The sequence below is a fragment of the Sparus aurata genome, chromosome 1 (genome assembly GCF_900880675.1).
Source record: "Sparus aurata chromosome 1, fSpaAur1.1, whole genome shotgun sequence".
In the NCBI taxonomy this organism is placed as follows: Eukaryota; Metazoa; Chordata; class Actinopteri; order Spariformes; family Sparidae; genus Sparus; species Sparus aurata.
The window spans coordinates 20567655-20590638 of NC_044187.1; the positions used below are offsets into that span (position 1 = coordinate 20567655).

At 38.9% G+C, this 22984-nt stretch overlaps 2 protein-coding genes across 2 annotated transcripts; both read left to right on the top strand.

Moving 5' to 3' along the window:
* Window positions 1–771: 771 nt before the first annotated feature.
* LOC115579803 (uncharacterized) lies at window positions 772–3016 on the top strand. Its single transcript, XM_030413487.1, has 5 exons — window positions 772–811; window positions 983–1372; window positions 2163–2315; window positions 2414–2475; window positions 2557–3016. The coding sequence occupies exons 1-5, from the start codon at window positions 775–777 to the stop codon at window positions 2677–2679; spliced, it is 765 nt and encodes a 254-aa protein (XP_030269347.1). The 5' UTR covers window positions 772–774; the 3' UTR covers window positions 2680–3016.
* A 12564-nt stretch (window positions 3017–15580) lies between these two features.
* On the top strand, window positions 15581–22691 carry LOC115579543 (uncharacterized). The gene is made up of 5 exons (XM_030413096.1): window positions 15581–15679; window positions 20134–20514; window positions 21302–21454; window positions 21553–21614; window positions 21696–22691. Exons 1-5 carry the CDS (start codon window positions 15616–15618, stop codon window positions 21816–21818), a joined length of 783 nt encoding a protein of 260 aa, XP_030268956.1. The 5' UTR covers window positions 15581–15615; the 3' UTR covers window positions 21819–22691.
* The last annotated feature ends 293 nt before the right edge of the window (window positions 22692–22984 follow it).

A 22984-nucleotide genomic window follows, 5' to 3' on the forward strand; every position in this document is an offset into this window, starting at 1 on the left:
ACAGAGTAAAATAAGTAAAGCAGGGTATGCTTTCTGGCGTGGTTACCTTGTGATTAACGAGGTGCTACCATGGGGTGCCCTGGATCACTGGTTAGATCCAATTGGGATATCAATCCCAGCCCCACCCTCTCCTCTGAATAAGGTCACTACTGTCACAGTGGGTTAAATCTTGGGTTGAACACAAAATCAGATCTCCAGAATTCCAACTTTTGGTGTCTTGGGACATTTTCTTAAAAAGCAAATGATGTAATGTTTTGGGAGGAAAGTCTCTAGCGAAGACAGGGTTGAAGTTCACTTTGGCAGATCAAACAATCTACACATGAACCATACACAGGATGTTCTGGCAAGTATTGATGATATACTTATTCTAATATGATTACTTGTAGGAATTAAAAGCTACAGCCGATGTGACTCTTTGAAAATGGCAACAAGCTGCATGGTAACAATACATTTACACTTTCAAGTCCAACAACATGAATGTTAAAGAGTGGATCTTATAACCAAGACCAAATATACTCTAGGTCCTTCAGCTCTCTTTCAGAACGCTACCATGTAAATGATAACACCTCCTCTAATTATATGTTACATCAAAAGGAAACATCAACGAGCAGAATGTCACATAGCTTTACACCAATAGAAAACAACCACAGAAGAAATGTTCCATTTGACGGGCCAATCGCCGCCTATATTTCCTTTAATGGAAAAGTTTGCACAAGTTGTGAAATCAGCGAGAAAGGTTTGCTTCACTTTATCTCTCATTCCTCATCATCACATATGGACGGGCTGCACATGGTTCTGGTCGTTCTCTTAGGTAAATCTTTTGATAAAATGTTTTAACGCTTTAATCAAAGTTATTAGGTTCCACTTTGACAGTAATTCATTCCTACATTCTCAATGTTGTTGTGTTGCACCTGCTGTAATGTAAGACCCTGTAACACTGAGCACATTTCTAACTGCTTTTACGATTGTGTTTGTGTTCCAGGAGTTGTTTCTTACAGTCATGATCAGGTCACTGGATCAGTGTTGGAGGTGTCAGTCCGTCCAGGAGACAACATCACTCTGTACTGTGACTGCAAAAAATCAACTGGAGTTTACATAGTGTGGTACAGGAACTGCTCTCATGAGAATCAGCCTCCGTTTATCATTAAAATGAGAGATTTTAAAACTGGTAGTGTCCAGAAGATTTACCCTCGTTTTAACTTTGTGGACAACACTTCCTCTAACTCCTATGACCTGCTCATCATGAACATCACTGAATCAGATGAGGGGATCTACTACTGTGGAACCGAACATACAAAAGTGGAGGAAAGAGATCACATTGGTTCCAAAACTGATTACAGATATGGCAACATCACAGCAAAGATCATACTCAGTAAGTATTGTGGTCTGAATTATCTTTGTACCTCAAATAACTTTAATCCTGTGACTAAACTCATTCAGTAAAAAGCCCAGATATTGTGCACTTTTACTGATGATGAAAAAGCTGAACCACAACGAAGCTCACTCACCATTCACTGTATGTGACGATGTTGTGCACGAACACAGTGTATTATCATATAATACATTTTTGTCATATCTGGGAGGTCATGTAATCGAGTTGTTGCAAGTCATTCTTAAACATGCACCTTTTATGTATTTTTATTCACAGTGAGTTTTGGGATCATTTTACATTTGTAATCTGAGAGGACAGGCTCAAACGGGGTTAAAGGCTGCATATTGCACTTATTGCTAGAGTGAGCTGAAATCTAATAAGCCAGAGACTTTATTCAAATGAGAATAGATATCACTTTAGAGGAGATACTGGTGGGACCAAAGTTGAGAATAGTCTTATCAACAAGGCAGGGTCAACAGTACACTGTGCATCGGTCTTGGCAGGAGATATAATAATGGCATTGCAGGATTCTTTTTTCTTTCCTGCTTATTGAAAACTTGAGTTTTCCAAGAACTCCTTTGGACTAGATTTTAATTCAAGAGTGTGTTTATTCTTGTTAATATGTGGGTTTGTTGGTGTCTGGGGTCATGGAACAACTATCACTTTTATGCCCACATACACATACAACCATGTTGAACAAAATGAAAAAAAAAAGATTTTTTCATTCTGACATGTTAGTTAGATCAGAAATAACTGAAGCTCATTCGACAAAACTTTGTGTTTCTTCCAGACTCGAGTGAGACTGATCACTGTCAGCCTTCCCGCCCGAGTACACAAGACTGTGGTGAGTGCTGGACACTGCTGTTTTCTCTGTGTCCAGTTTCTGCTGTTCTTTCCTCTCTCATCTCCACTCTTGGGGTTTATCATCTCTATAGGAAGAAAGGTAACTCAGTTTTTAAACTTGAAATATTAATATCAGACATTTTCTGAATAATGAATCCATATAATTCATTAACCATGAGACTGTATTTATTTCTGCAGCTGAATGCCCTCAAGTTGATGAGCAAAAACCTGAAAGTAGATGTCAAACAGAACCAAATGAGGTAGGTGTAACGGTAGAACATAATGTACCATGGCATTAAATAACAACGTGATCAGGATTGTAAACATATATCAAATCTTAGGTTGAAGATGTGTGTTACGCTGCACTGGAAATCCGTCAGCCATCACAGAGACCAAAGAAGAAGAAGAGAGGTCAGAGTTCTGACTTCAGCACCTATTCTGCCATCAACACTTCCAGGATGTAGAGGGCCTAACACAAAACAAAAAAAGAGTGTGATGATGATTGATAAAGACTTATAAAACATTTTGTCTGCATTTTAAACAGCATGAATAGACAAGAAGGAACATTTTAATGCATAAAATACAGTTTTTTTGTTGTTGTTTGTTTGTTTCAAGGTAAAAAGCACTGGTGTTTTCTTTTAAAGGTTAAACTTTACCCTTAAGTGTAAGCTCTCATCAGAGGGTCAATATGATTGGTGTAAGAAAGACTTGTATCAGGATGTTTTAATTGTTACTTTTCTAAAACACAGTATTTACAATGTTGGAACTGCATTTTCTACTCTTTAAAGGTGCTCTGCAGAACTTCTGTGTTGTTCTTGACGCTAGTCATTAGTTTAGTCTTCTTAGCAAGTCCAGACGAGGCACTCGAAAATATGCATAAAGTCATATCCTTTTGACTGTCGAGGAAAAGGCGACCCAAGTCCTTAACAAAGAAATCCACAGTCCAGCAGCATTAAACAACTTTAACATCTACAGGCTTCTATAGGCAACATGACATTTCAGTCCGCTCACACATGGCAAATAAAAAAGTCATCAATACATGTAAATTACGACAAATTGTGACATAAAGCCCCTTTAATTGGTCGGATTGTTCTATCCATGCTCTGTCATGGGCCACAGTGGATATGAATTCATTCAGCTTTCCCAGAATATATGCATCACATGCAAATTATGTTCTTAAACCAATTAAATCAAAGATTAAGATGGATGTTCTGTTAAAAAAAAAAACAACAAAAAAAAACCTCCAAATAGACGACCAGTTTATTGTTGTTGATTACAATTCAGCTTCAGCTTCACCTTTTTTGATTGAAAGCGATCCGTAACATTTCATAACCATTGTGATGGCTGCTTGTCGGTAGCAAGACATGATGAGATCAATGTTTTCAGGCAATTTCCTGTTCTTATCTTGAGTTAGCCATCAGCCCCATCCCCTTCATGAGTAAAGTTTGATACAACTTAGTATTTGTTCTGTTGGAGCTGCAGCAAAGAATGAAACTCAAAGTAATCATACTATACAGAATCCAAGATGGCTACAGTTTAATGTTTGTCCTTAGCTCATTTATGTAAAGCCCAACTTCTGTTTCCAAGAAGTTACATGACAAAAGAGTGTTAACAATAAAGCCCACCTCGGCCACATCATGTGGCACCTTGTCAGCAGCTCACAGGAAACCCACACTGACGAACAGCCCCACCATCACAGAGCTTGACATTCAAACAGACTGAAGCTGTAGGTCAGTGCACAGTTTCATTGTTCAGAGTCACTTGAGAAAGTGTCAGAAGGTGTCATAGTCTTCCATCAGAATATAGCACCTCTGCTACAGCCTCAGCTACATTTGGATGTACGTATTTCTGACTCTTGGTCAAATCTCTGTCCACAACATAGAATACGTACTGTGTGTACATGTGCTGAGCTTTAGTGTGCTTGTATACACAGGCGCCAGTGTTAGTAATCTCTTTCTAAGCATCCTTCTGTCTAAAAAACAATCATGTGTCAAATTTAAACAGACTTGGAGTGAATTATAACAAACCATACTATTCATGTTATAATCAGTACGTAATCATTGTTTTAGACTTAAAATGTTAGATCTTGTGTGTTGTTCTGCCAGAAAACAAAGAAGATGAACACTTATGAATTGAGTTATACTTGGAGCATGTGTAACCAAACAATTTCACATAATAAATTGTATAATAAATTAAATTATGTTTACCTGTTTTACATTGGTATTATTCAGAAAGTTATGAGGAATTGGTGCACAAGTCTGTAAGTAAAAGGATGACAAAGAATTTTATTCTTAGCTTCAGCGCTGTCAGGAAGTGATTAGCTACCGACTAAACAAGGTACAGTATTGATATATCAAGAAAATTTTAATATTTACTCTGTCAACAAGGCATGTTGAGCTTTGTCTCAGTGTGCTCCGTATTCTATTTCCGATGGAAAAGAGTCATGCTATGCAGTGTCGGGGTGAAGTCTGAACAAGTGAGTCTCGAGTCTTTTGTAGAAGTTGGCAAGTGACTCCGCTGTTTTGACATTCGTCGGTAGTTCGTTCCACCACTGAGGCGCAAGAACAGAGAAGAGTCGTGACTTTGCTGAGCGACCTTTGTTTGCTCTCAGCGATGGCGGTACCAGCTGACCAGCTGATGTAATAGAGCAAAGTGCTCGTGCTGGGGCGTGTCGTCTGAGTAGTGTTTGGAGGTAGAGGGGTGCAGGTACTTAGACGGCCTTGAAAACCAACAACATTGTCTTGAATTGGATGCAGGCCACAACAGGAAGCCAGTAGAACCAGGAGTTGTGTTTTTTGAAAAAAGACCAGATCATGCAGATGTTGTAGATGGCAAATCTGCAGGATTGGACCACAGCAGTGATGTTGCGGGTGCAGGACAGTCTGTTGTCGAGGATTACGGCCAGGTTCCTCACAGTCTATGAAGGCAATACTGTTACGTCCTCGACGTTGACTGACAAGTCCATGCGAGGGCAGTCTTTACCCGGGATGAAGAGGAGTTCAGTTTTATGACGGTTGAGCTTGAGGTGATGCGCAGTTATCCAAGCAGAGATGTCTGCCAGACATTTCTAGATGTGCCTAGCAACGCGAGGGTTGGGAGGAGGGGGGAAAAGAGAGGAACAGTTGGGTGTTGTCTGCATAACAGTGGTAAGACAATCTTAGTGGTCCTAGTTCTGAGCTTTGAAGAAGACTAGTTTCCAGAAAGCAGGGTTCTGACAGGGAGGCATTCCAAATGACCTGAATGGTGCGATTTGTCAGGTATGATGTGAATCAGGTTAGATCAAAGTTAGCGATGCCAAGTTCTGTCAGAGTGGAGAGGAGGATTTGGTGGTTGACTGTGTCAAACGCAGAAGATAGGTCAAGAAGAATGAGGAAGGATGAGCGGGACAAGACGGTACAGAAGGACGTGGTCACTGTGAGGAGGGCCGTCTGAGTGGATTGAACAGTCCTGAAGCCTGACTGATTAGGGTCAAGGAGGTTGTTTTGTGAAAGACAGGATGATAGATGGTTGTAGACAATGTATTCCAAGGTTTTAGAGAGGAATGAAAGAAGAGATATGGGTCTTTAGTTTTGGATGTCAGCTGAGTCTAGGGTGGGTTTCTTTAGGAGTGGCTTTACTATAGCTCTCTTGAAAGAAGCTGGAATAAGGCATTAAAGGAGGTGATGAATGGCAAGATGTCATGTGAGATGTCTTGGAGAAGGGAGGAGGCAATCAGGTTAAGGGTGGTGGAACAGTTAGACGTAACTAGTGTGTAAACATATTCAGAGCAGAGAAGGCTGAAGCAGGTAAGGCCATCAGAGGTGAGGGTTGGGAGAGGTGCTTTCTGGATGGGCATAGGAGTAAATGAGGAGTTGATGTCTTTTACTTTCTTGCTAAAGAAAGCTGAAAATATTTGTTCATTAATGTCTACCCATTTAATTTCTAATACAGTTGTTTTGGATTTTTGCCATTAGATGCATGAACCACTGTGTATCCATTCTTCCATTTATGAAACAATATTCACAGTGACTGAATTCCTTCCTTCATTATTTCGTTCTTCACAATCCCCACTTTAAAAAAATTTGTATAAATTGATCAGATGTACACATTAACCTCTCTATACAAAAATAGTCTGATGTGGCTGATTGCAAAAAGTGTCAGGTTCAGATTCTTGATTAAAATCGATCTGTAAGATCTCATAATGGCAATGATGATTATGTCTCTGTAACAAGACACAAAAGCTGTTTGCAGGCAATTTCCTGTTTTTATCTCAAGTTATCCGCAAGATCAGAATCTGTGGCCAGTAGTCCGATACAATTCCAGGTATGATCAGTAAGGCTTACAGGAAACCCACAGTGACAAACAGCCCCTCATGCACTTGCAGAGCTTAAAGTGAAACTCTTGCCAAAATGCAACCTAGGCTTTTTTTGTGAATGTATATGAGTCAAACCTTCGTGTAAAAGTATAATTACGACAAAAGAGGCACTTTTATGATTTACAGTATTTTCGTTTTTGGGTCAAGCTTATTTTGAATGGAGTGCTGGGGCACTTTTACGATAGCATCAAAATCGCTATTTTTTAAAAACTAAGTAGGCTCGACACAACATGAAACTTTGCTTGTAGTATCACCAGGGTCTGTACACATGAACACGAGCACTGAGAACATTGGGCCTCATTCACCAATATCTTCTTAAGAATCTTCTTAGATTCTTTCTTAAGTTGTTCTTAAGAGTTTCCTTAAGAAAACCCTACGTCAGATTCACCAACTCGTTCGTAAGCCTCAGAATTGTTCGCAGCTGTGTTCTTACATTAATGAAAGCCGCACGAGCAATATATATGCCATTGTTTTGCGGGCCTTGGATGGAGAAATGCCACGTATAAATAGGGTGGGGGGGTTACTAATTGATGGCATGTTTCCAATTTACTTGATTTATCTTAAATCTTTGGCACATTTAATTTATTTTAGAATTTAAATTCTTTGTAAATTACCAAAAATATGACATAATTATTACTGTAATATTGCATTTTATTGAACTACACAAGAGAAGAAAACACAACCATGCCAACATTTCGGCACTGAAATATGCGTAAGAGTACTCCTGAGTGTTCGTAGGATTTGTTCTTGCCTAAGAAAAAATCCTAGATAAGAAAAAATTCATGAATGCCACAATCTTAGTAAAATCTTCGTAAGTGGGATTAAGAACAAATTTGTTCGTAAGAACGGTTCATGAATGAGGCCCATTGTTTGTGTACACAGAGTTTGCTAAAAAGAACGTTTTTGAACAGTTCACCTTAGCAGTAGCTTGTCATGACAGCCAAGAAGTGTCGATCTCAGAATGCGACTAAACATGGAGGACAGTTAAGGTGGACCGCTCCTAAAGCTCTAGTTCCATATAAATACACGGATAATTCATTGTTTTGTCATTACATTATTGACGTTGTAGTTGAAAAAGGAGCCTCATATAAATAACAATACTAAAATCAAAAGCTGGAAAGGTCACTTGAGATATCGCGTGGATAGTTGTTAGTTGGTGGAAGACAGTAGCGGTCCACCTTAACTGTCCTCAAAGTTACATTGCATTCTGAGATCGATACTTCCCGGCTGCCATGACGAAAGCGAGCGGAACAAGCTAATGCTAAGGTGAGTTGTTCAAAAACTTTCTTTTTAGTAAACTCTGTGTACACAAACAATGTTCTCAATGCTTGTGTTTATATGTAGAGACCCTGGTGATACTACGAGCAAAGTTTCATGTTGTGTTGATAGTTCTTATTGTTTTAAAAATAGCGATTTTGATGCTATTGCTCAAGTGCCCCAGCATTCCATTTAAAATTAGTCTGACCCGAAAACGAAAATACAGTAAATCTTAAAAGTGCCTCATTCATCATAATTATGCTTTTACACGAAGGTTTGACTCATATACATTCACAAAAAAAGCCTAGGTTGCATTTTGGCAAGAGTTTCACTTTAACATGCAAACAGGCTGAAGCTGCCAGTGGCTGAAGGTGTTTGTGGAATTGGGTTTGATTTAACAAACATATTTTAAACATTGTTCTTAATTTGGTTGGACATTTTTAAAAATGTAGATTCAGTTGAGCAAACCCTGTTCAGTGTTCAGCAGCTCTGCAGCCACCTTTGCTTCGTTTTGATGTGCACCTTATTTCAAAGTCTACGTCAAATCACTGACCACATTCTAACCCCGTGAGATCAATAAAATGAACTTAGGTTTCATTTCATTTGAGTGTGATTTGTTTGCAGACAGATGCAGAGTGTGGTTTCCTGCACAGGGGCAATGGTACTTACAATATATAAAAATAACTTTGTGTTGTGGTTTTTTGGATGAGAAAAAAAATATTTGACCTGATCTTTTACACATATTCATATACACTTTTAGTGAGGATGAGTGTATTGGAAAACACAACAGAGTTTCACTCTGAAAAAGGGAGAATAGTCTCTAAATAGTTAGAAACACCATCTCAAGGTGAAGCTCTGCTGACCTCTAGTGGATATGTAGTAGTAACACAAAAAGGCCAAAGGACATTAGACTCAAAGCAGTCCACACTGATGACACAGTGCTTTATATTAATCTTTTAATTTACCATTGCTGCTGGATTCTGCTATTGCCAAAAATACCACACAGAAGTGGCTCTTGAAAAAGAAAAAACAAAATTCCTGGAGGAACAAACTCCCAGTAAAATTTATTTTGAAAGTCCTTGACTATAGTATCGTTTTTGCAATGCTTTTCGTAGTAGAGAAGGGCCACATATCGTCTTTGAGCACTAACAAATCAATCTCATTTTTGCCACAACAGACCGGCACATGTGTTAGCAACCCTACGGTTAGTTACAACAGAAGCATGATATTCCCAACCTTTTTCCCAACACAGACTAGACATGAGCTTTAATTTGCGTGCAACCCTGGGTGGTTTACAGTTAAAATGGTTTCATTCTTAACACTTTCATGAAGTTTTTTTGAATATTTTAATGTAAATAGAAAATGTTTGCCTTGTAGTATGTAATAAAAAGGTTGCCATTTCTCGGGTAAATAAACTACAAAACACAATGCAGCACATAAATGGCAATAGAATCAGTCCCCTTTGTTTCTACCGTGTTATCAAGGCTTGATATTAAACAACCCAAGACCCTGGACGGGTCCACAGCTCAGTGGTTGGGAACCCCTGCTATAATGTGACCGTTATATCCAATTTATTTTAATGATGATGTAGAAAAACCTTGAAAATAGAAATCTTGTAAATGCAACCGTTAAGTACAGATGCGAGCATTTAAGAGTTTAGAGGATATAAGCTATCCACGTCAAGACAGGTGCAACTTAGACAAAAAGGCTCAATTACAAATCCGTCTGCTACTTCAACACCTCAGATAGCGCCATGGATTTATTAATACACAGCACAGTTAGACTTCTGGTATTTCTGAGCCAATTGTCGAGACCTTAGATTGTAACCTGCTCAAACCCCAGTTGGACAAAGTATCAATGAGTCAAGCATTTAGACATATTTAACTTAACAAGACTTCTGTCCCTGTGCTCTCTCTGCTATTGCAGTATTGGTTTCTTGAGACTTTTCAATACTGAGTAGGTAGATCCACAGCAAATAGGTAGGAATAGAAACAAAACTGAAAATCAGTGACCACAGAATATAAGAAAAAAAAGCTAGAGTTAAAAAGATCAAAACTTAGAATTGTAAACTAATTACAGATTGTGTCATTGTATAATGCAATGTCATTTCATCTCCCCCATATTTATTACATTTTTCAGTTCATGAACTGGCTTGAAAATAACTCAACAACACCACCTATAGGCAGTATGCCACTTTTAAGGTGGATGAGAAAAAGTAGCTGAGATGCCAACTTCAGCATTGTCTGTTGCTGCATAGTGGAAATCACTGTATGTGTCTTGCCAGGTTCAAATAAGTCATCATTATATTAGTGTATGGTTCCAGTGTGGTAATGGTGTCAATTCACTGACTTAAAATCACTGCGTGCAGCATGGGGGTCGCCTGGGTCCCTGGTTAGATCCAATTAGGATATCCACCCCAGCTCCACCCTCTCATCTGAATAAGGTCACTTCTGCCTTTTAAACATGACAACAGCCATAATGCATACTCAAAGCACCCAAACAGTAGTCCACAAACCAATGGATAGAGTCACCATTGGCTAACTCTTGGGTTGAACACAAAATCAGATCACCATCTCTGGGTATTTTCTGAAACAACCAATGATGTCATTTTTCTTGGGAGGAAAGTCTTAAGAGACGAGATTAGGGTTGAAGTTCACTTCGGCAGATTAAAAGTTCTTCACATGAGCCAAAAGCTGCAGCCAATGTGATTATCACTGGTAACAAGGGTCACTCACTTTGGTCTCACCAATAGCTGAAGACTGGCCTGTTACATCTTTGAAAATGGCAACAGGCTGATTAGTAACAATACATTTACAATTTAAAGTCAACAACATGAATGTTAAAGAGTGGACGGCATAACCAAGACCAAATATACGCCTTCAAAGGTATTACTCTACGTAGCTCTCTTTCAGAATGCTACCATGTAAATGATAACACCTCCTCTAATTATATGTTACAACAAAAGGAAACATCAACGAGCAGAACCTCACATAGCTTTACACCAATAGAAAACAACCACAGAAGAAATGTTCCATTTGACGGGCCAATCACAACCTATATTTCCTTTAATGGAAAAGTTTGCACAAGTTGTGAAATCAGCGAGAAAGGTTTGCTTCACTTTATCTCTCATTCATCATCATCACATATGGACGGACTGCATGTGTTTCTGGTCGTTCTTTTAGGTAAATCTTTTGATACAGTATTTGGAATTTAATCACAATTCTTCTTCTATTTTGAGAGTCCTTCATTTCTACATTCTCAGTGTTGTTGTGTTGCACCTGCTGTAATGTGAGACCCTGTAACACTGAGCACATTTCTAACTGCTTTTACAATTGTGTTTGTGTTCCAGGAGTTGTTTCTTACAGTCATGATCAGGTTACTGGATCAGTGTTGGAGGTGTCAGTCCGACCAGGAGACAACATCACTCTGTACTGTGACTGCAAAAAATCAACTGGAGTTTACATAGTGTGGTACAGGAACTGCTCTCATGATCATCAGCCTCCGCTTATCCTTAAAATTACACGTAATCAAGCTGGTTTTTTCCTGAAGATATCCCCTCGTTTTATGTTTGTGGACAACACTTCCTCTAATTCCTTGGACCTGCTGATAATGAACATCACTGAATCAGATGAGGGGATCTACTACTGTGGAACTCAACATACAAAAGTGGAAGGAAAAGATCATATTGGTTCCAAATATGATCACAGCTATGGCAACATCAAAACAAGGATCATACTCAGTAAGTATTGTGGTCTGAATTATCTTTGTACCTGAAATATCTGTAATCCTGTGACTACAGCACTTAAATCGATGATGAAAAAGCTGAACCACAATGGAGCTCACTCACCATTCACTGTATGTGAAGATGTTGTGTATAAATACAGTGTATCATCATATAATATATTTTTGTTGAATCTGGGACGTCATGTAATAGAGTTGTTGCAAGTCATTCTTAAACATGCACCTTTTACATATTTTTATTCACTGTGAGTTTTGGGATAATTTTACATTTGTAATCTGAGAGGACAGGCTTAGGTTAAAGGTTGCATATCGCATTTATTGCTGGAGTGAGCTGAAAATCTAATCAGCTAGAGACTTTATTCAAATGAGAATAGATATCACTTTCAGTGTTTCCCCCATTATTTTCTGAGATTGTGGCGCGCGGGGGGGGGGGGCAGTTTGGGTCATCATACTGTAATATCTATGCTTATGTCATACGCTACTTAGGGAATTTCTTTTTTTTTTTCTCTGGTTATAATGCTGAGAAAAGATCTCGTAATTATGAGAAAAGATCTCGTAATTACGAGATCAGGATGTCGTAATTATGAGAAAAGATCTCGTAATTACGAGATCCGGATGTCGTAATTATGAGAAAAGATCTCGTAATTATGAGATAATACTTTTACAGTAAATACTCCCGGTAATGAACTGAAGGTATCACGAAGGTATCCGGATTTCAAAGTAAAGGACGACATGAGAAAAAACAACAACAAAACATTGTTTCCATAAGTAGTTCAAGATTCATAAACTGCTGGATTTAGCACTTCCTAGACTACTTGCATGAATAATATGAAGTACTTTTACTGTGTACTTTTCGAGTAATTCTGTGTCAAAATCCTTAACAGAGAAAAAGAATAAGGACATTTCGCCCAACTTTTATGTGTTATTAAAAAACATATTTTCTATTAGTAGACCAAGATTCATATACTGCTGAACTAAGTACTCCCTATTGTGTAACTATAATTAAGTACTTCTACTGTGTACTATTTAAGTAATCCTCTGTCAAAATCCTTATCCTCGTATGCTTCATGGGTCTGACTGAGAGACTGCAGTCTGACCCACAGTCACCACCAGCCGCTCATCAGAGCGGCTTCAGTACGATTACTGTAAATGTTATTCACAATCAACGACGCACCTTTCCTTATCTCATAATTACTAGATCTTTTCTCATAATTACGAGATCTTTTCTCGTAATTTCGAGATCCTGATCTCGTAATTACGAGATCTTTTCTCATAATTACGAGATCTTTTCTCGTAATTACGAGATCCTGATCTCATAATTACGAGATCTTTTCTCATAATTACGAGATAAGGCAACTATTTTTTTTTATCCAGTGAATGCAATGTGCTTCCGTAGACTTTAGAGGAGATACTGATGGGACCAGAGTTGAGAATAGTCTCATCAACAAGGCAGGGTCAACAGTACACTGTGCATCGGTCTTGGCAGGAGATATAATAATGGCAATGCAGGATTCTTTTTTCTTTCCTGCTTAATGAAAACTTGAGTTTTCCAAGAACTCCTTTGGACTAGATTTGAATTCAAGAGTGTGTTTATTCTTGTTATTATTTGGGTTTGTTCATGTCTGGGGTCATGGAACAACCTTCACTCTTATGTCCACATACGCATAAACCATGGTGAACAAAATGAAAAAGAAACATATTTTCATTCTGACATGTTAGTTGGATCAGAAATAACTGAAGGTCATCGACACAACTTTGTGTTTCTTCCAGACTCGAGTGAGACTGATCACTGTCAGCCTTCCCGCCCAAGTACACAAGAATGTGGTGAGTGCTGGACGCTGCTTTTTTCTCTGTGTCCAGTTTCTGCTGTTCTCTCCTCTCTCATCTCCGCTATTGTGGCTTATCATCTCTGTAGAAAGAAAGGTAACTCACTTGTTAAACTTGAAATATTAATATCGGACATTTTCTGAATGATTAATCCACATAATTCATTAACCATGAGGCTGTATTTATTTCTGCAGCTAAAGGCCCTCATGTTGATCAGCAAAATCCTGAAAGTAGACGTCAAACAGAACCAAATGAGGTAGGTGTAACACTAACACATAATGCACCATAGCATTAAACAACAACATGATCAGGATTGTAAACAAATATCAAATCTTAGGTTGAAGATGTGTGTTATGCTGCACTGGAAATCCGTCAGCCATCACAGAGACCAAAGAAGAAGAAGAGAAGTCAGAGTTCTGACTTCAGCACCTATTCTGCCATCAACACTTCCAGGATGTAGAGGGCCTAACACAAAACAAAAAAAAGACTGTGATGATGATCGAAAAAGACTTATAAAACATTTTGTCTGCATTTTAAGCAGCATGAATAGACAAGAAGGAACATTTTTATGCATAAAATACAGTTTTTTTTGTTGTTGTTTGTTTGTTTCTTTTAAAGGTTAAACTTCACCCTTTGGTGTCAGCTTTCATCAGAGGATTACTCTAATAATTTTAAGCCAGAGTTGTATCGGGGATGTTATTTGTTAGTTCTCCAACACACAGTACTTACATTGTCGGAGTTGCATTTTCTACTTTTTAAAGGGGCTCTGCAGAACTTCTGTGTTGTTGTTGAAGCTGGTCGTTAGTTTAGTCCAATTAGCAACTCCATTTCTAAACTAACATTGGCTACTGTTGGCACAGAGATGAGGCACTCGAAAATATGCATAAAGTCACATCCTTTTGACTGTAGAGGAAAAAGCGACCCGAGTCCTTCACAAAGAAATCCACAGTCCAGCAGCATTAAACAACTTAAACAAATCATCTACAGTCTTCTTTAGGCAACAGAGAGAGACGGAGTTGGTTTTATTTTTCACACATGGCAAATAAAAAAGTGATTAATACATGTAAATTACAACATTTTTTTACATAAAGCCCCTTTAATTGGTCTGATTGTTTTATCTGTGTTCTAGCCACAGTGAATAAGAATTCATTCAGCTTTCCCAGAATATATGCATCACATGCAACTTATATTTATTAACCACTTGAATCAAAGATTATGATGGATGTGCTGTAAAAAAAAAAAGAATGAATAAAAAACCACCAAATAGACAACCAGTTTATTGTTGCTGATTAAAATTCAGCTTCAGCTTCACCTTTTTTGATTGAAATCCATCCATAACGTTTCATAACCATTGTGATGGCTGCTTGTCGGTAACAAGACATGATGACTGTTAGATCAATGTTTTCAGGCAATTTCCTGTTCTTATCTTGAGTTAGCCATCAGCCCCATCCCCTTCATGAGTGGAGTTTGATACAGCTTAGTATTTGTTATGTTGGAGCTGCAGCAGAGAATGAAACTCAAAGTAATTATACTATACAGAAGCCACGATGGCTACAGCTTAATGTTCATCCTTAGCTCATATATTTAAAACCCAACTTCAGTTTCTAAAAAGTTACATGACAATAGAGTGTTAACAATAAAGCCCACCTCAGCCACATCATGTGGCACCTTGTTAGCAGCTCACAGGAAACCCACATTGACAAACAGCCCCACCATCACAGAGCTTGACATTCAAACAGACTGAAGCTCTAGGTCAGTGCGCAGTTTCACTGAAAGTGTCAGATGGTGTCATGATCTTCAATCAGAATTTACTTTGCTGAGCGACCTTTTTTTGCTCTCAGCGATGGCTGTACCAGCTGGTCAGTTGATGTAATAGAGCAAATAGGCCTGATCAGTGTTTGGAGGTAAAAGGGTGCAGTTCCTTTGACAGCCTTGAAAACCAGCATCATTGTTTTGAATTGGATGCAGTCCGCAACAGGAAGCCAGTAGAGGTCATGGAGGAGGGCGGGAATTTGGCTAGATTGAAAATGAGGCAGTCTGCGGCGGTCTAGATACGCTGCAACGGCTTAGTCGCAGAGGCTGGGAGTCCAGCCAAGAACAAGTTGCACTAGTCGAGGAAGGAGATGACCAGCGCTTGGACCAGGAGTTGAGTTTTCTAAGAAAAGACGGTATCCTGCGGATGTTGTTAAGGGCTTATCTGCAGGATTGGACGACAGCAGTGATGTTGTGGGTGCAGGACAGTCTACTGTCAAGGATTACGACCAGGCTCCTCACAATCGATGAAGGTGATACTGTTACGTCCTCGATGGAGTTAAGTTTTAGGTTAAGTTTGAGGTGATGCGCAGTTATCCAAGCAGAGATGTCTGCAAGACATTCCGAAATGAGCATTGTAACACGGGTGTCGGAGGATGGGGGAAAAGAGAGGAACAGTTAGGTCTCAGCTGCATAACAGTGGTAAGAGAACCCATGTGATGCGATTTCAGAGCCAAGTGATTTAGTGTATCGTGAATCAAAGGGATCTTAGTAATAAGCTTTGAGGAACACCAGTTTCCAGCAAGCAGGGTTTGGAAGAGAGGCACCCGAAATTACCTGAATGGTGCGATTTGTCAGGTATGATGTGAATCAGGTTTGAGTAGAGTAAGTGATGCCAAGTTCAGCCAGAGTGGAGAGGAGCATTTGGTGGTTGACTGTGTCAAACGCAGAAGATAGATGGAGGAGAATGAGGACTGACGAGTGGGACGAGGCACGGACAGCACGGAGGGGCATAGTCACTATGAGGAGGGCCATCTCAGTGGAGTGAGCAGTCCTGAAACCTGACTGATTAGGGTCAAGGAGGTCTTTTTGTGAAAGATAGGTGGAAAGTTGGTTGTAGACGACGCATTCAAGGGTTTTGGAGAGGAATGAAAGAAGAGACACAGGTCTGTAGTTTTGGATGTCAGCTGAGTCTAGGGTGGGTTTCTTTAGGAGTGGCTTTACTGTAGCTGTCGTGAAAGGAACTGGAATAAGGCCCGAAGTGAAGGAGGAGTTGATCAGGGTGGTGAGGAATGGGTCAAGGGAACAGGTGGTGGCACAGTTAGACATAACTAGTGTGTAAAAATCTTCAGAGGAGAGAGGGCCGAAGCAGGTAAGGCCATCAGAGGTGAGGGTTGGGGGAGGTGCTTTCTGGATGGCCATAGGAGTAAATGAGGAGCTGATGTCTTTTACTTTCTTGCTAAAGAGAGTTGCAAATATTTTTCAATAATATCTACTTGTTTAACTTCTATTGAAACTGTTTTGGATTTTTCCCACCATTAGATGCATGAACCACAGTGTATCCATTCTTCCATTTTTGAAAAAATATTCACAATGACTGAATTCCTTTATTCATTCTTTCATTCTTCACAGCCAAGATGTGTGTTTTTAGTCCCCACTCAAAAAAATTGTGTATAAATTGATCAGATGTACACATTAACCTCTCTATACAAAAACTGTTTGATGTTGCTGATTGCAAAACGTGTCAGGTTCAGATTCTTGATTAAAATCAATCTGTAACATCTCATAATGGTAGTAATGATTGTGTCTCTGTAACAAGACACAAAAGCTGTTTGCATGCAATTTCCTGTTTTTATCTCAAGTTAGATGCCAGATCACAATCTGTGGCCAGTAGTCCGACACAATTCCAGGTATGATCAGTAAGGCTTACAGGAAACCCACAGTGACAAACAGCCCCTCATGCACTTGCAGAGCTTAACATGCAAATAGACTGAAGCTGCAGGCGGCTGAAGGTGTTTGTGGAACTGGGTTTGATTTAACAAACATATTTTAAACATTGTTCTTAATTTGGTTGGACATTTTTAAAAAGACTGTAGCTTCAGTTGAGCAAAACCCTGTTCAATGTTCAGCAGCTCTGCAGCCACCCCAGTTGCATTTAGCCACTGTACAGCTTATTTCAAAGTGAGATCAATCAAATGAGCTCCTGTTTCACTTAATGTGAGTGTGATTTATTTGCAGACAGATGCAGAGTGTGGTTTCCTGCAGAGAGACAATGGTCAGTGGGGTTATGCTTAAATTATACTTTCTGCATCCTACTTACAGTATATAAAAAATAACTTAAGCATTTTTTTTAGTCTGACTAATAAAAGTATTCCTCTAGATTTTTTACACATATTCATACACACTTGTAGTGACGATGAGTGTATTGGAAAACACAACATGAATTTCTCTGTGAAAAATGGAGAAGGTGGAGATGTGGATGGTGTAATCTCGAAATCGTTAGAAACACAATCTCAAGGTGAAGCTCTGCTGACCTCTAGTGGGTATGTAGTAATAACACAAAAGGCCCAAGAAGACATTAGACTGAAAGCAGTCCACACCGATGACACAGTGCTTTATATATTGATCTTTTGATTTACCGTCACCGCTGGATTGTGTTATTGCCAAAAAATACCACACAGAAAGTGGCTCTTGGCTAAAAAAAGATCTTAATTCCTGGTGGAACAAACTCCCAGTCCAAATTATTTTGAAAGTCTTTGACTATAGTATTGTTTTGGCAATGCTGTTTGTAGTAGAGAAGGGCCACATATCATCTTCAAGCACAAACAAATCAATCTCATCTTTGCCAAAACAGACCGTCACATGTGTTAGCAACCCTTCGGTTAGTTACAACAGAAGCATGATATTCCCAACCTTTTTGACAACACAGACCAGACATGAGATACAATTTGTGGGCAACTCTGGGTGGTTAATGATAAAATGTTTTCATTGTCATATTAATCCTTTCATAAATTAAATCTTAAAATAGAAAGTGTTTGCCTTGTGATATGTAATAAACAGGTGACCATTTCTATGAAAAATAGATAACAAACACAATGTAGCACATAAATGGCAATTACATAAGGCCCCTTTGTTCCTGCTTGGTTTTCAAGGCTTGATATTGAACAACCCAAGACCCGGTACGGGTCCATGGCCCAGTGGTTGGGAACCCCTGCTTTAATGTGATCATTATATTCAGTTTATTTTGATAATGATGTAAAGGAAAAACCTCAAAAATGGAAATCTTGTCCGGGTGTCGTTTAGCTCAGTTGGTAGAGCAGGCGTCCCATGTGCAAAGGGTTCATCCACGCTGCAGCAGACCCGGGTTCAACTCCTGGCCCGGGGACCATTTGCTGCGTGTCACTCCCCCTCTCTCTCACCCTATTTCCTGTCTCCCTCTTCAGGTGCGCTATCAATAAAGCCATAAAGGCCAAAAAAACAAAAAATAAAAATGGAAATCTTGTAAAGGCAACAGTTTAGAATATAGGTGAGCATTTAAGAGTTTAAAGGATATAATATCCAAGTCAAGACAGGTGCTACTTCAGCACCTCGGACAGCACCATGGATTTATTAATACGCAGCACAGTTAGACTACTGGCATTTCTGAGCCATTGTCGAGACCTTAGGTTAAAAGTCCTCTCTGAGGGGGATCCCCTGTCATATTGCAGTATTGGTTTCTTCAGACTTTGTAATACTGAGCAGGTAGATCCACAGCGAAAAGGTAGGAATAGAAATAAGACTGAAAATCAGTTTACTGTAAGCAAGGACAATAAGAAAAAAATGCGTTCAAATGATCAAAACATGGGATTGTAAACCAATTTAAGAACGTGTCATTGTATAATTCATTGTCAGTTCATCTCCCCCATATTTATTACATTTTTCAGTTACTGAACTGGCTTGAAAATGACTGAACAACACCACCTATAGGCAGTATAGGACTGGAAAATTCCAATAAGAAGCTGTGACGCCAACTTCAGTGCTGTCTCTTGCAGTGTAGTGGAAATCTCTGCATGTGTCTTGCCAATTTCAAATAAGTCATCATTATATTAGTTTATGGTTCCAGTGTGGCCATGATGTCGATTCACTGCGTGCACCATCAGGTGCCCGGGGTCCCTGGTTAGATCCAATAAGGATATCCACCCCAGCTCTACCCTCTCCTCCGAATAAAGTCACTTCTGTCACAGTGGGTTGAATCAGATCTCCAGAAAACCAACTTTTATTGTCTCCAGACATTTTCTGAAACAAGCAATTATGTAATTTTTCTTGGAAATAAAGTCTCTCGGGAACAGATTAGGGTTGAAGTTCGCTTTGGCAGATCAAACAATCTACACATGAGGTATCCACAGGATGTTTTGGTAAGTACCAACGATATACTTATTCTAATATGACTGCTTGTAGGAATTCAAAGCTACAACCAAAGTGATTATCACTGGTAACAATAGACACTCTCTTTTGTCTCACCAAAAGCTAGTACTGAAGACTGGACTGATACATCTTAAAAATGGCAACAGGCAGCATAGTTACAATACAATTACTATAAAAGTCTAACAGCAGCAATGTTAAAGAGTGGACAGCATAACCGAGACAAGGAAACATCAACGAGCAGAATGTCACATAGCTTTACACCAATAGAAAACAGCCACAGAAGAAATGTTCCGCTTGACGGGCCAATCACAGCCTATACTATTGCGCAAGTGTTGAAATCAGTGAGCAAGGTTTGCTTCACTTTATCTCTCATTCATCATCACATATGGATGGGCTGCATGTGTTTCTGGTCGTTCTCTTAGGTAAATCCTTTGATACAGTTTTTTAATCACAATCCTTCTTCTATTTTGAGAGTTATTCATTCCTACATTCTCTGTGTTGTTGTGTTGCACCTGCTATAATGTGAGACCCTGTAACACTGAGCACATTTCTAACTGCTTTTACGATTGTGTTTGTGTTACAGGAGTTGTTTCTTACAGTCATGATCAGGTCACTGGATCAGTGTTGGAGGTGTCAGTCCAACCAGGAGACAACATCACTCTGTACTGTGACTGCAAAAAATCAACTGGAGTTTACATAGTGTGGTACAGGAACTGCTCTCATGAGAATCAGCCTCCGCTTATCCTTAAAACTAAAGATACAAGGATTCTGGAGATTTTTCCTCGTTTTAAGTTTGTGGAGAACACTTTCTCTAATTCCTTTGACCTGCTGATCATGAACGTTACTGAATCAGATGAGGGGATCTACTACTGTGGAACTCAACATGAAAAAGTGGAGGAAAGAGATCACATTGGTTCCAAAACTGATTACAGATTTGGCAACATCACAACAAGGATCATACTCAGTAAGTATTGTGGTCTGATTTATCTTTGTACCTTAAATATCTGTAATCCTTTAACTAAATTCATTCAGTAAAAAGCCCAGATATTGTGCACTTATATCGATGGTGAAAAAGCTGAACCACAAAGTAGTTCACTCACCATTTACTGTATGTGAAGATGTTGTTCATAAACACAGTGTATCATCATATAATACATTTTTGTTGAATCTGGGACTTCATGTAATAGAGTTGTTGTAAGTCACTCTTAAACATGTACCTTTTATGCCTTTTTATTCACAGTGAGTTTGGGATCATTTTACATTTATAATCTGAGAGGACAGGCTTAAACAGGGTTAAAGGTTGCATATCACACTTATTGCTGGAGTGAGCTAAAAATCTAATAAGCAAGAGAACTTATTAAAATAAGAATAGGTATCACTTGAGACAAGATACTGGTGGGACCAAAGTTGAGAATAGTCTATCAACAAGGCAGGGTCAACAGTACACTGTGCATCGGTCTTGGCTGGAGATATAATAATGGCAATGCAGGATTCTTTTTTCTTTCCTGCTTAATGAAAACTTGAGTTTTCCAAGAACTTCTTTGGACTAGATTTGAATTCAAGAGTGTGTTTATTCTTGTTATTATTTGGGTTTGTTCATGTCTGGGGTCATGGAACAACCTTCACTCTTATGTCCACATATGCATAAAACAATGTTGAACAAAATGAAAAAGAAACATATTTTCATTCTGACATGTTAGTTAGATCAGAAATAACTGAAGCTCATCGACACAACTTTGTGTTTCTTCCAGACTCGAGTGAGACTGATCACTGTCAGCCTTCCCGCCCGAGTACACAAGACTGTGGTGAGTGCTGGACACTGCTGTTTTCTCTGTGTCCAGTTTCTGCTGTTCTCTCCTCTCTCATCTCCGCTGTTGTGGCTTATCATCTCTGTAGAAAGAAAGGTAACTTACTTGTTAAACTTGAAGTATTAATATCGGACATTTTCTGAATAATTAATCCACATAATTCATTAACCATGAGGCTGTATTTATTTCTGCAGCTAAAGGCCCTCATGTTGATCAGCAAAATCCTGAAAGTAGACGTCAAACAGAACCAAATGAGGTAGGTGTAATAGTAACACATAATGCACCATGGCATTAAAAAACGAAGTGATCAGAATCATCAACAAATATCAAATCTTAGGTTGAAGATGTGTGTTACGCTGCACTGGAAATCCGTCAGCCATCACAGAGACCAAAGAAGAAGAAGAGAAGTCAGAGTTCTGACTTCAGCACCTATTCTGCCATCAACACTTCCAGGATGTAGAGGGCCTAACACAAAACAAAAAAAGATTACAATGATGATTGATAAAGACTTATAAAACTAATGGTCCCTTATTTAAAGCAGATGAATTGGACTAGAAGGAACATGTATATGCGTAAAAGACAGGGTTTGTTGTTGTTGTTTGTTTGTTTCAAGGTAAAAAGCACTGGTGTTTCTTTTAAAGGTTTAACTTCACCCTTTAGTGTCAGCTGTTCTCAGAGGATCAATATAATTGTTGTAAGCCAGAGTTGTATCAGGATGTTATTCATTACTTCTCCAACACACAGTACTTACAATGTTGGAGTTGCATTTGCTACTTTTTAAAGGTGCTCTGCAGAACTTCTGTATTGTTCTTGAAGCTGGTCGTTAGTGTAGTCTAGTTAGCAATTCCATTTCTAAACTAACGTTGGCACAGAGACAAGGCACTCGAAAATATGCATAAAGTCACCTCCTTCACAAAGAAATCCACAGTCCAGCAGCATTACTCAACTTAAACAAGTCATCGTCACACTTCATTAGGCAACAAAGAGAGATGGAGTTTCATTTTTCACATCATATTACAATCCACTCACACATGGCAAATACAAAAGTGATTAATGTAAAGTATGACAAATTGTTATATAAAGCCCCTTTAATTGGTCAGATTGTTCTATCTGTGTTCTAGCCACAGTATATATGAATTCATTCAGCTTTCCCAGAATATATGCATCACATGCAACTTATTTCCTTAAACCACTTGAATCAAAGATTAAAATGGATGTTCTGTAAAAAAAAAAAGAAGAAGAAGAAAAATCCTCCAAATAGACAACCAGTTTATTGTTGTTGATTACAATTCAGCTTCAGCTTCAACTTTTTTGATGAAATCGATCCGTAACATTTTATAACCATTGTGATGGCTGCTTGTTGGTAGCAAGACATGATGACTGTTAGATCAATGTTTTCAGGCAATTTCCTGTTCTTATCTTGAGTTAGCCATCAGCCCCATCCCCTTCATGAGTGGAGTTTGATACAGCTTAGTATTTGTTATGTTGGAGCTGCAGCAGAGAATAATAATCAAAGTAATCATATTATACAGAAGCCAAGATGGCTACAGTTTAATGTTTGTACTAAGCCCATTTTTTTAAAGCCCAACTTCTGTTTCCAAGAGGTTACATGACAATATAGTGTGA

Excerpts from the sequence above, each read along its gene's own strand:
- LOC115579803 (XM_030413487.1), top strand. The coding sequence starts at position 775 with ATGGACGGGCTGCACATGGTTCTGGTCGTTCTCTTAG. Across the intron at positions 812-982 it reads GGTTCTGGTCGTTCTCTTAG|GAGTTGTTTCTTACAGTCAT; the intron begins GTAAATCTTTTG and ends TTTGTGTTCCAG. Across the intron at positions 1,373-2,162 it reads CACAGCAAAGATCATACTCA|ACTCGAGTGAGACTGATCAC; the intron begins GTAAGTATTGTG and ends TGTTTCTTCCAG.
- LOC115579543 (XM_030413096.1), top strand. The coding sequence starts at position 15,616 with ATGTTGTGGGTGCAGGACAGTCTACTGTCAAGGATTACGACCAGGCTC. Across the intron at positions 15,680-20,133 it reads GCTCCTCACAATCGATGAAG|GAGTTGTTTCTTACAGTCAT; the intron begins GTGATACTGTTA and ends TTTGTGTTACAG. Across the intron at positions 21,615-21,695 it reads GTCAAACAGAACCAAATGAG|GTTGAAGATGTGTGTTACGC; the intron begins GTAGGTGTAATA and ends ATCAAATCTTAG.